Here is a 13,251-nt window from a genome sequence, read left to right on the forward strand (position 1 = left end):
TTCAACGAGGAAATATATTGTTGCACTTCCAATATTTGTGACCATTTCGTCAAGGATCCTTCCTTACATGACATCTAAATATCACGCAGAGCGATGTAGTCTATTAAAATAATAAAATATTGTGTGAACATAAACCCACGATACTTTTTTTCTTAACTGACCATGAGAGCAGAATCCAATAGCTAGATGCATGAACATAGTTGAATTTGTAGGTAGAACCTACCTCAGTACATGACTACATGTAGCCTGTTGAGGCAGATATAAAGGTATTGTTTATTTTGGATAGAGTTAAATGTATGAGTAGTCTCTAAACTTGTCGAGGGATAGAGTGAATTTAAATCATTTTAAATCAGGGCATAGAGTGAATTTAAACAAGCCTCGGTAGAATAGTTCTTGTTTGCGGGTCCCTTTCTTTGCTCCACAAGAGAGCTTTTGGGTTGGGTGGTCTCAGTGTCTCACACACTACTACTTTGTTTGCTGTGGATCGGAGGCAAACGAAACACAATGCCCCCCAAATGGAGCTTCCACCTTCCAGCAAGATTGGAACGCAACAAGCGAGCCAACACGTCCGCAATGCCGCCCTCCTTCCTCCTCGCGCCAGCGCCACTCGCATTTCCTCCCACTGCCCAAGCCCCACCTCGTCTTCTCCGCTCCGGCGCTAACCCCACCCACCTTCTCCACAGACACTACGTCACCGCTCCATGGCCGCCATCCCGGCGCGGCTCCACTACCACCTCGTCGTCGTCGTCGTCTTCTTCATCCTCCTCCTCGTGCCGTCCCTCACCGCCGCTCAGTCCCGCGCTTTCGGAGGTACCACTACCACCTCGCACCCAATCTGTACGTCTATGTATGTAATCGGCGCTATCCGTCTGCGGCGGCTGACCTGGTGTGGTTGGTTCGGTTTTCGCAGGGCCGCCGCCGCCGCCGTACGCGCGGTACCTGGTCGATGCGGCGGCGACGCCGGCGGTGGAGATGTACGACTACATCGTCGTGGGCGGCGGCACGGCGGGGTGCCCGCTCGCGGCGACGCTGGCGGGGCCCGGCGGCGGGCGGGTGCTCCTGCTCGAGCGCGGCGGCGCGCCCAGCGAGTTCCCCGCGCTCGCCACGGCCGGCGGGTTCGTGAGGACGCTCGCCATGGCGGACCCGGCCCCGGACTCCGACGCGCCGGCGCAGGCGTTCACGTCGGAGGACGGCGTCCCTAACGTGCGCGCGCGGGTGCTCGGCGGCGGCACGGCCATCAACGCCGGGTTCTACTCGCGCGCGCACCCGGAATGGTTTCGCGGCCACGCCCAGGTCGGTTTCTGGCATTGGCGTTTCGTGTACATCCCCGGCGATTGTTCAGTTTGTTTCGTTCGGAGACTCGATGATTTTTTTTTTGGGTCCATTGTTGCTGGAGGTTTTAGGATGCTGAGGCGACGAATTGGGATATGCCGCTGGTGAACGCGTCATACGAGTGGGTGGAGAGGCTGATGACGTTCCAGCCGGCGGTGCACGGGTGGCAGGCGGCGGTGAGGGCGGCGCTGCTGGAAGCAAATGTGACGCCGTGGAACGGCTTCACGGTGGACCACGTCACTGGCACAAAGGTCGGCGCCACGACCTTTGATGCATCAGGCCGACGGCGCAGCGCCGCGGACCTCCTTGCGTTTGCGCGTCCTAGCCGTCTCCGTGTTGCCGTCCGAGCTACAGTTACGCGCATCATGACCAACCCGATTGACCCTGGTAAGACATTTGTTTGTTACTTCTTGGGCCTTGTGGTAATTTGGATGAAGGTGTCTGTGATGACTGCGCATCATCACATTGCAGAATTGTAACTGAATCAACTAAGGCCTTGTTTAGTTCCAATTTTTTTTGGCAAAATGAGCACTGTAGCAATTTCGTTTGTATTTGACAAATATTGTTCAATCATGGACTAACTAGGCTCAAAAGATTCGTCTCGTCAATTCCGACTAAACTGTGCAATTAGTTTTTTTTTATCTATATTTAATACTCCATGCATACGTCTAAAGATTCGATGTGACGGGGAATCTGAAAAATTGAACTAAACAAGGCCTAAGATAGCCAACTAGAGTCATTGTATCTTTCACAAACAGAATTTTCAAGTCAATTGCATATACCAGAATCATTGCCTAAAGTTCTTTTAAACCTTTAGTAGTAAACTCTGAATCGACAATAACGTCTTGTTTCTGATTCGGCCCCTATTTCTGTGCTAGATTTGAACCGAAATAAACACAATAATGCTAAAACTTTTTCCTGATTTAGTTGCTGTTCATTCAATTCTCCTAAAAAATAGGTTCTGGTGAATAAGACTCTAGGTTTACTTGGGAGAATGCATCCATTTTTCGTCATTGGACTCATTCAAAAATTTTCGTCATTGGACTGTTTTGTACAAGTATACTATTTTAGCTCTATGGGGTTTAGCTTTTTTTCTTTTCCTTTTTCTTGCGAGACTTCAACTGAACAAACTGCTTCCATTTTGTTGTATTGTCAGCTGCGCGCCGTGGAAGGTTTCCGCAACCAACAATAGCAGCAATTGGTGTTGTTTATCAGGACCATCTCCTTGATCAGCACCAAGCCCTTCTGCGCCCAGGTGGGGAGGTTATACTTTCAGCAGGTTCCCTGGGGAGTCCCCAATTGCTGCTTCTCAGTGGCATCGGCCCTGCTCCTGATCTTTCCAACCTTGGTATCCCTGTTTCTGCTGACATCCCCGATGTTGGCAAACATATGTACGACAACCCTCGCAATGGCATCTCCTTCATCCCGTCAGTTCCTATTGATCACTCTCTTATTCAGGTCGTTGGCATCCCGTCAGCTAATGGAACTGCCTCATACCTTGAGGCAGCATCATACATTGTCCCACTTGCTCCAGAGTTGAGATCTTCTAGTCCTTTCCTTGGCTCGTCTTCTCCACTCTATGTTACTGTTGCAACTATCATGGAAAAGGTTCCGGGACCATTATCTGAGGGTTCACTATGGCTTTCATCAACGAATCCATTGGAGAGTCCTGCTCTGCGCTTCAACTACTTGAGCCGTCCTGAGGACTTGGCACGATGTATCCTGGGTGTGCGTCATGTGGCAGAAATACTCGAGGGCAGATCATTGGACGGATTTCGTTCGGCAGTTGGATCGACAAATAGAAGAGGGTCAGTTAGGAGGGATTTCAGGATTGTTGGGACAGCACTGCCAGTTGACTGGAGAACAAACGATATAGCTCTAGCAAATTACTGTCAGCAGACTGTTGCAACGTTATGGCATTATCATGGAGGGTGTGTCGCTGGGAAGGTGGTTGATAGGAATTTCCGGGTAATTGGTGCTCGTGCAATTCGTGTGGTAGATGCATCAACGTTCAGTGAGACGCCTGGGACAAATCCTCAGGCTACAATTTTGATGATGGGCAGGTATGATTTTTAATCATTCTTCGTCCATTTCCAGGTGAAATATGAAATGCTGTTGTTTTAAAACTGTTGAACAATGTTATATAGCGCTGTGAAGTAAATCACTGGATCATCATATTCGTCAACTATCAAGATGTTACCATGTTATATTTGAAATTCCAGTTAGCTCTTTAATCTTACTAGTTCATCAACCCATGCACCCACACATGCTATCAATTTTCGGAGATATAAATATTATTATTATTGTGGGGAAATATTAGAATACAAATTGATGATCGGATGCTTCCTTTGTGAAAATTTTTAGGAGTTCTAGGATAATGGAAAGACTTCAAAAGAAAATTTAGTGGTTGTATACACAACAATGTAGCTGTTTTGTTAACCATGTTATAGTAGAAGTTAACATGGTAACTGTTTTTTTATATATATTAAACAGGTATGTGGGCCTGAAGATGATTGAGGAGAGACACAGTAGAAGGCCAGTTATACCGCCATAGCCCCCAACACATGAAAGATTCATCCACCAGCAAACATTTCAATTAACATGTGTGGAGCGCATCATACTTTTCCTGTAACACATACTTTTAGGGTTTTGACTGAGATTGCTGTATAGATTAATACTAGCATGGGCATCTTTTGCGTGTGTGTGCATAGTGATGTGAAGAGGGGAAGCAGAAACCGAGACTTGCGTAGATATTGCATTTTTTTTTTGCTAGAAGAGATAGTTACCGCAAGACATGTCTTTTCGGATGTTCTTATGGGTCATGGGTGTAAAGACTAGGAATTACATGCTTTTACGAGCAATGATAATCCATTATATTGGTATTTGACCGGTAAAGAAGTCTCCACGCTTATTCCCAGTGCTTATAAATTATCAAATTAATAAAATCAAAGTGGCTATATAATTGTTGATAAATTACCCACACTGCTGGTACACACAAAAAAGAGTAAACTCCACTAGTGGACCAGGAACTTGTCTGGCCTTGTTATCATGGTCCTTAAACTTTAGTAGTGGTCTTCAAACTTGTTCGTTTATATCATCTCAGTTCCTAAATTTGTAACTTGCTCGTTTAGGTTCTCGAATTTGTATAATTATATTATCTTAGTCCCTAAACTTGCAAATTCTCTGTTTATGTCCTCGAACATGTTAAATTCAATATATATTTATAGATCTATCAAAAAATTATAAATCCAATTTTTTTAGACTCCCGATAACATGTACTTTACAATTTTGGACCATTAGTCGACCTCTTCCCTAGACTAGCTTTGTTAGGCATGTTGCTGCCTCAACTTGCCATCTTTGCCCTTACCTCATCTCCTTATCACCCGTGGATGATGCAGCCTTCACCTCGACATGCTGCCCAAAACTCATTATAGATGTGAGAAATGTGTTTTGCTTACAACTCAACTCACCTCGACACGCTGCCCACTATGTAATTATCATAAGGGAAGGCATCATCCAGAAAGGAAGAAAAAGTTGTATGTCAAAACTCTTTGTGTGGTAAGTGTCATTTACTTTGATACTCCATTACGTGGGTGTCAATTACATTAATTAACATCTCCATATGCGAAACAAACATAGTGCCCCAAGCAGAAGCCTAGGAGTCTATATTGTGGATACTACATATGTTATTTATATCTTTTAGTATATATATTATAAAAATGTATTCCTTCATTAACCAACTATGATGCATATTTATACAAATTAGAACAATTTACATCTAGCATAGATTATAGATATATGATCCAATTATAATAAGTATTGAGTTGCGCCCTCTGTATCTCATATATGACTAGTACTCATGATCCGTGTTCATATAAGTTAGAATAACCCTTGTCTAGCGATGACATGGAATCTGATTGCTATAAATATTGGGTTCTATTGCAAAGCATGAGTATATTTTACTAATGATACTTATTATGCATTATAATTATTACTCCCTCGGTTATACTTCCTCCATCCCAAATTATAAGTCATTTCAAGAATCTTAGAGAGTCAAAGCATCCTAAGTTTGACTAAATTTATATGATAAGATAATGACGCATTAGATTCTTCCTTAATTATCTTTTCATAGTATACCTATTTTATGTCACAAATCTTAGTATTTCTTTCTAAAATTTTGGTCAAACTTGAGATACTTTGACTCTCCAAGATTCTTGGAATGACTTATAATTTGGAATGAAGTGAGTATATTATAACTCATTCTATATTTTTTTCTAGTTATATGATTTTTATTATATATCTACACATAATGCAGTACACATGTACTCCCTCCATCCATAAAACAAAGCAATTCTAGCACCGTGTCATGTTTTAGTATCTTAATTTTGACTAATTATAGATAAAAAAAGTATAAATGCTTATGGTATCAAATAAATATCGTTAGAATAAAATGTATTTTTATAATAAATAGATTTGGAGCCATAAATGTGAATGCTATTCACTAGAAATTTGATCAAACATGAATCTTTTTAAGTGTTACGCAACCTATAGTTGTATTCTTTTTTGTACCGAGGGAGTATGTAGCTAAAAAAGGAAGCACAACTTACGGTTTTGAATAGAGGGGCTTGTTAGCCAAATCAAATTTTAAAAACGTTATTAAAAAATGAGAGGTATAGTTATTTGGGGACGGAAAGGGTAGTACTTTACCTCTTCTTAATATACTCCCTATATCTAAAACTTGATATTTTAGTTATATCACAAGTCAAATCATCTTAAGTTTTATCAATTCTATAGAGAAATTTGCTAACATTTGTGGCACCAAATAGATATACTATGAAAAATTATTACATCACGAATGTAATGGTACTTTGTTTGGTAGTATAAACATTAATTAGTATTTTACTGTACAAATTTGATCAAACTTTGATAACTTGACTTAGGGCAGAATTAGAGTATTAAGTTTTTTTTTGTTTTTGTTTTTGTGTGTGTGTGGGTGGGGTGGGGGGGGGGGGGGGCAAAATTAGAATAATACGTATTCCCGTATTCCTGTGTTTGTAGATCTCGAAACGGTTCCAGAACAAACCTAAGATTACGCAATGAAAGCCCCCTACAGTTCACATGAGCGCGACGGATGGGCAGGGCAGGTTCTACGCATCCAAGAGAATGTGATCGGCCAAATCGCCGTAGGCCGTAGCATTGCAGACATTTCATAGCCTAGGCCTTGTTTAGTTTCCAAATTTTACAAAAAAAATTTAGACGTCACATCAAATCTTTAAACATATTTATAGAATATTAAATATAAATAAAGAGAAAAACTAATTGGCAGTAGCCACCACTTGCATCGTAGTCCATCTCCAACTGCATCCAGAGTTAAATCGCCGGCCACTGTATCAGCGAGAACAATAAAAACAAGCCAGGCTGCTGAGTTGCGTGGCGTGGCGTTGCATTGCATTGCGCTGCGCTGGGCGACGCTGTGGTGCGTTGTGTTGTGACGCGTTGCTCTGTAATTAACTCTATAATTATTAATTTTTCTTGTTTTCAATAAATTCAGTTCAGTCAAAAAAAATAATAATAACAAGCCAGCACGCAGGTCAGAGACTCCGAAAATTTCGAAAGACTCATCGCTAGCGCTACAAATTTTCTCATTCTCTCTCTTTCTGATTGGACGAGCTAGTCCTCCTAGCTAGCATGCTGTCAGCCGTTGGAGACGCTCTTTGTGCTGACCAAGACCACTCCGATCCGTTCGTATTGGCCGACGACCGTTCCATCTCCAGTTCGCCATTAACGCGCGGGCGATGGTCTGATGGAGATCGGTGGGACGTACGCATTGAATAGCCACTCGGAGCTCCTTCTCCTCCAATTTCTTCAGATGAGAGCAGGCCACGGCTTTTTTCCACCGAAATCAAAAAGTTTTTAAAATTTTCCGTCACATCGAATCTTGCGGCACATACATAAAGCACTAAATATAGACGAAAACAAAAACTAATTATACAGTCTGCCTGTAAATCGTGAGACGGATCTTTTAACTTTAGTTAGTCTATGATTGGACAATATTTGCCACAAACAAACAAAAATGTTAAAAAAATTTAGCATCTAAACAAGGCCCACGTCGCTCGCCTCGATCGGGATCGTCTTCTTCGGCTGCGAACTGCCCCTGTTTAGTTTCAGCAAAAAAAAAATTTCATTCATCCCATCGAATTTTTGGACACATTAATAGAATATTAAATGTAGATAAAAAATAAACTAATTACATAGTTTAGTTGAAAATCACGAGACGATTTTTTTAAGCCTAGTTAGTCTATGATTAGCCTTAAGTGCTACAGTAACCCACATATACTAATGACAAATTAATTATGCTTAATAGATTTGTCTTGCACTTTCCAGATGAGTTATGTAATTTATATTTTATTAGTTTCTAAAAACATCTTTCGACATCCTTCCGATATACTCCTATCTCATGTGACATCAAAAAAAATTTTATCTTCCATCTAAACAAGGCTAGCTAGAGCGGTCGTCGCCTATTGAGACGATCGAGTGTTCTTGCGTGCACTGGTGCTGCTGGATCCGGGCTCCGCCTGCCAACCACCTGCTGCTCTGCTCATCAGAGTTTGCGCTGTCACTGAAAGTGAGGACAGAGGCAGCGTGTTAAATTCCAGTTTGTTCGTGTGCTGGTAGCCTAGGCCTTGTTTAGTTCCAAAATATTTTGCAAAATAGGCACGGTAGTTTTTTCGTTTGTATTTGACAAATATTGTCTAATCACAGACTAACTAAGCTCAAAAGATTCGTCTCGGCAATTCCGACCAAACTGTACAATTAGTTTTTGTTTTTGTCTATATTTAATACTTCATGCATACATCTAAAGATTCGATGTGACAGGGAATCTAAAAAATTTTGCAAAATTTTTGGGTAACTAAACAAGGCCCTAGTATAAAATACTGCCAAAAACGATACGTATCCGCAAACAAAGATACAAAATGTTCATAGATAAGGCATCCGATAACAAGTGACGATTATTTTATGAGTGAGATATCAGATAGAGCAAAAATGAGGTCCATTAGTTTTTTTCACATGTGTCACTCATTGTAGTTTTCGTTTCTTTTTATATTATGCACTACAGATCCATACTAGGCCTCGTTTACTTCCAAAATTTTTTACAAAATGTGAATAGTAGCACTTTCATTTGTATTTAACAAATATTGTCTAATTATAGACTAACTAGGCTCAAAAGATTCGTCTCGTCAATTTCGACCAAACTGTGTAATTAGTTTTTATTTTCATCTATATTTAATATTTCATGCATACGTCTAAAGATTCGATGTGACGAGGAATCTAAAAAGTTTTGTAAAATTTTTGGGCAACTAAACAAGGCCCTAGTTCGAATTTGGCTACTGTAGCATTTTATTTATATTTAATAATTATTATCTAAATATGGATTAAATCTATTTAAAAGATTCGTTTAGTAAGTTATAGAAAACTATGTAATTAACTATTTTTTATCTATATTTAATGCTCTATGTATTCGTTTAAAGATTTTGATGTAACAGGAAATTTTGAAATTTTTTAAAAATCCGTGGGTGTATATGGTTGCTTTATGAGACCGTCCCCACTCTTTTTTTTTTCTCTCGATTGGAGTGGTAAATGTGTGTATTATCCTTTAGGCTGTCTCCAACAGGAGACCTATTTGGAAACTCAAACCCAAAATAGGTTTCCAACACAATACCTACAGCCTTCAACAGAGTACCCATACAGAAGACCCATTTTGGATATCAAGAGAGGCATAACCCAAATTTGGGTATCCTCTTTCCTCGAGACCCATTTGCAGAGAGTGTTGTCTTTTAGGTCTTGTTGTTGGAGAAGACTAAAAATAGGTATGGAACCTTTTAACTGTAGCGCTAACTAAATGACAAATGAGTCTTGTATTTTAGGTGATGATTGTTGGAGATAGTCTTGAGCAAAGCCATCGAACCATCGTTTCCCTCATTTTCTCCGTTGCCCCGGCCAACTCAACTGCTGACCCGCCTGACCATGATTAATACCCCGAGATGCACATGCACCGATGCACGCGTGGCGCAGCCACATGGACACACACGACACGACGACACACCCTGCGTTGTTCTTTTGGTCAGTTCGATTAAAGCTTTTGTCTGTTTCAGTATATAAATGTTGTTTGTCACTGCTTAACTTTATTACTAATAAAGCTGTTTTTTTAAAAAAATAGTTTTATAAATACTTTTTTAGTGAAACTAAACTGTTTTAGAAAAAGTATTTTATAAATTGCTTCACCAACTAATTTATGCATAGGTGCAGGAGAGAAATAAGGAAGAGAACTACAATAAACTACTTTTTTCAGCTTCATCTCAACTCGTGTGTTTATGATAAAAGAAGAAAAATATTAATGTTTGACAAAAGAAAAATAGCTCATAATAACTCATGAAACTATTGTAAGCTGTATCAAACAAACCCATAGTTTCAATGGTATAGTTTTACAAGGTTACTTTTAGTCTTTGATGGATCTCATTTGTGTCTGGCTGTAACACCTTAAAATTTACTCCTTTTGAAATATAGATAAAATTATTTAATTTTATATTTTTGTGCTCATGAAAATATAGGAAAAATAATATTTTTTTTAATTAAAATTTATCATAAGGCTTAGCAATATTATTATGCGTACATGCTGGTGCATATGTTTTGGTGTGATGCTTGTTGCTCCTTTATGTGTTGAGTGAGCAAAGTTTTTAAAATGCGTTTAGTAGATCGATCTTCCTTGTTGACCATTACGTCTTTATCTTTATCTTTATCAACAAAATTTCTTGTTTCTCAACTCAAGTTTTTATTAAGAAGCTTCCTAAAATCTTTTCTTTGTCACTCAAAGCACTTCTTTTAGTTCCTCGTCCATCAAGTAATCTCTACAAACTTTTCGAGAATTTTTCCATCTTCTGTTCTCACTTTTCTCTGAGCATGATCTAATTTTTAGATGCTCTAAACAATCTTATCATGAGGTCCAAAAACTTTATTCGGGTTCCCCATATTCTATAGTATCTCTGAGAATTTTTCCCGAATTTTCGGAGCTTTCATAGTATTTTTCGTGGCTTAACTACTAATTCTGGACTTTTCTAGAATTATTTTATCAATAAAATTAATTAAATTCAAAATAATAAATATCTCTTTTTAATGCTCAATGTCTATGTAAAATAATTCTTATAAATCTTAAAGAGCCAACACGAGATTAAAAAAACTAGGGTTTTATTTCCTAGTCGTAGACAGCCGCCGCTGCTGCTGCCCTATGCCAACAGTCGGCCATTGCCCCTCTAGGAGAGCGATATGTTTATCCAGCTGTGACTACCCTCTTCTGGTCTTATTAGGACATGCTTTCCTTTATCCAAGGTAAATGTGACTAATGTAATTATCTAATTATTACTTCTTGTCCATTGCCACTCCGGTAGTTCCCTAGATAGAATAGATGTTCTCAACTTAAACTATACAGTATCTTTAGTTTTATGTCGATTTAATTATGTTTTATCTCAATGTAATTTTAAACTCCATTATATAACTCGAAGAGATAGATACCCTCACGTGTTTATTTATGACTTAAATAAGACTTAAATAATATGAGACATGTTTGTAAATTAAATTATGACCTCGTGAACCTTTCGGTAGTTGTTCCCCGTAGCTTCGATTAGCATGCTTTTCGCGTGTGTTCGTAGTAATACGTAGATTAGTTTTCAAACCATTTTATTGTTTGGTGTTTGTTCTAATCTAGTTCTATTGTTTGCTTCGTGTATGTTTGGCTCCGATTGCTTGTGTGTTTCTATTCGATGATCGAGTGTAGACGGTGAGCAATTCGTGGATGACCAAGAGTGTTACTTCGGAGGTTAAGATCAGTACCTTGACAACCAGCAGGACTAGCAGGAGCAACTGGATCAAGGCAAGTATAGCATTTGGATTTTATTTCTGTGACCATGATCCTGTGACTAGATTAATGTTAAGTAATAAATGATAAAAATGACTTTTTAGCCACTTGATGATTTATCTGTACGTGATCATCCGGGACAACAGTGCAACCATGAGGGCTATAATGGCTCTGGCTTTAGCTCAGTATGAAGACCTTTTCTAGCTTGTTAGAGGTTACCCGAAAGGGCGGAGGGGCTGAACCGTTTTGGGTATAGTGCGAGCCCCTGTCCCTATGTGTATAGGCTGCGCGTCATTGTGCCATTCGGAAGGGGGGTATCTATATCTGCGCGCAAAGGAAACCTTGCGGCCCTAACATGTTAGACGAACTTTTGAAAGGCTTCATAGTGATCCCTGCCGACCTTCCTTGGAAGTGGGTTAAGAGATTAGCTACCTCGGGCGAAAGGGTAAATCATGACTCATGGGTAAAGATGTACAACCTCTGCAGAGTGTTAAAACTAGTATACTAGCCGAGCTCACGGTCAGGAGCGGCCTTGGGGACATCTACATTAAGGGTGATGATTCTTGTGTGTTAATATGCTCATTATTTATTATTTAATGCTTTACATTATTTATGTCACATTGATCATGAGATTGTGGGAGCTATACAATCTAGTTGCTATACTTGTGGAGTTCGACATGGACTCACTCTTGCTCTTTCCCCCAAACCTCAGGAGAAGTTTAGGCTTGTGATCAACCAGTCAGTTGGATCCTGTAGAGTGGAGTTAATACCCGAAGTTGGAGTTATCTTCCGTTGTTTGCTGCTTAAGGTTATCTCTAATTTATTAAGTACGTTATATAATTTATGCATTGTCTTTTGATATTACCCCTTATTTGTAGCTATATGTGAGATTTGACTTCTAAAACTCATATATGGTGCATATCTGATTTTGTTCTTAAAATCGGGTATTACACTGGCACGCGCATGAGATAAAATAAACTAAAGATTTTCAGTGGAAGTTCTATGTGGTTTTCAAGTTTTAAAAACAATGCTCACTTATTTCGTTCTCATGAAACGTTTTTCTTCTCTCTTCACCCCAATTGATGAAAAACTCTATTTATGCTAACGTAGCACTCTATTTATTATGTATAAAACTCCATAAAATCTATATAGAGACTAGCCTCAATATCCTACAGTGACAGTACTACCTGACTGTTAAGTGCCTTTAATTCGTTCCCATGGAAAATGATAGGGTACGGTTATGGGTTGAAGTAATAATAGCCACCGAGCATAGGACGTCAACCATTCTGACAGCATAGCTACCACCGAAGGAGTCGACACCGACCCTGAAAGCCTGATCGAGCTAGTGCAAAACGTCCTGATCGAGCTAGTGCAAAACGTCCTGATCGAGCTAGTGCAAACGTGCAACCATGTCATGAGCTGATCAAGCAGTTGCTAGACCTGGATACACGTACGCAATTGCAGCTACTAGCATGGTCGTGGAACTGCTTCGTTCTTACTAGCCATAGCATCCGTAATATTCAAGCACCAACCCTGTAACACTTCTTTTCTTTATTATTTATAAAAATTTGAGCTACTATGAAGAATCATTATATCGATAGAATATAGTCGGCAGTCTACCAAGAGATATGTGATGCGCGAGATACGAAGTAGATAATGACCTAAGACAAACACAAGTGGTTATCTAGGTTTGGGACTAAAGTGCACAGTGGACATAGGTGGGAGAGGAGAAAAAGAAGAGTATTTTGATCATTGTCCAGCAGTTTTAATGTCCTTTAGTCTAGGGACTAAAGGAATCCAATAGGGTTTAGTTCAATTTACTCTCTGCGATTATGTTAGTTAATCTAGTTTACTCCCTTAATAGCATTTAATATATGAGTTGAGTTTTAATATCAAATTTTATGAGGTGACAGACGAAATTAGTAACCGATGATTCGGTGAAGTGACGGACAATGTGGACGGCTGCATTCAGGCAGCGGATTTAGACCTCTCCTCTCCGTCAGCTGTCG

General features: G+C 39.8%; 1 protein-coding gene across 1 annotated transcript; it reads left to right on the forward strand.

Moving 5' to 3' along the window:
- LOC8069366 ((R)-mandelonitrile lyase-like) lies at positions 418-4,230 on the forward strand. Its single transcript, XM_002437347.2, has 5 exons — positions 418-810; positions 911-1,293; positions 1,404-1,719; positions 2,489-3,395; positions 3,826-4,230. The coding sequence occupies exons 1-5, from the start codon at positions 702-704 to the stop codon at positions 3,884-3,886; spliced, it is 1,776 nt and encodes a 591-aa protein (XP_002437392.2). The 5' UTR covers positions 418-701; the 3' UTR covers positions 3,887-4,230.

Source organism: Sorghum bicolor, chromosome 10 (genome assembly GCF_000003195.3).
Source record: "Sorghum bicolor cultivar BTx623 chromosome 10, Sorghum_bicolor_NCBIv3, whole genome shotgun sequence".
NCBI classification, from domain to species: Eukaryota; Viridiplantae; Streptophyta; class Magnoliopsida; order Poales; family Poaceae; genus Sorghum; species Sorghum bicolor.

Excerpts from the sequence above, each read along its gene's own strand:
- LOC8069366 (XM_002437347.2), top strand. The coding sequence starts at position 702 with ATGGCCGCCATCCCGGCGCGGCTCCACTACCACCTCGTCGTCGTCGTC. Across the intron at positions 1,294-1,403 it reads GGTTTCGCGGCCACGCCCAG|GATGCTGAGGCGACGAATTG; the intron begins GTCGGTTTCTGG and ends TGGAGGTTTTAG. Across the intron at positions 1,720-2,488 it reads GACCAACCCGATTGACCCTG|CTGCGCGCCGTGGAAGGTTT; the intron begins GTAAGACATTTG and ends TTGTATTGTCAG.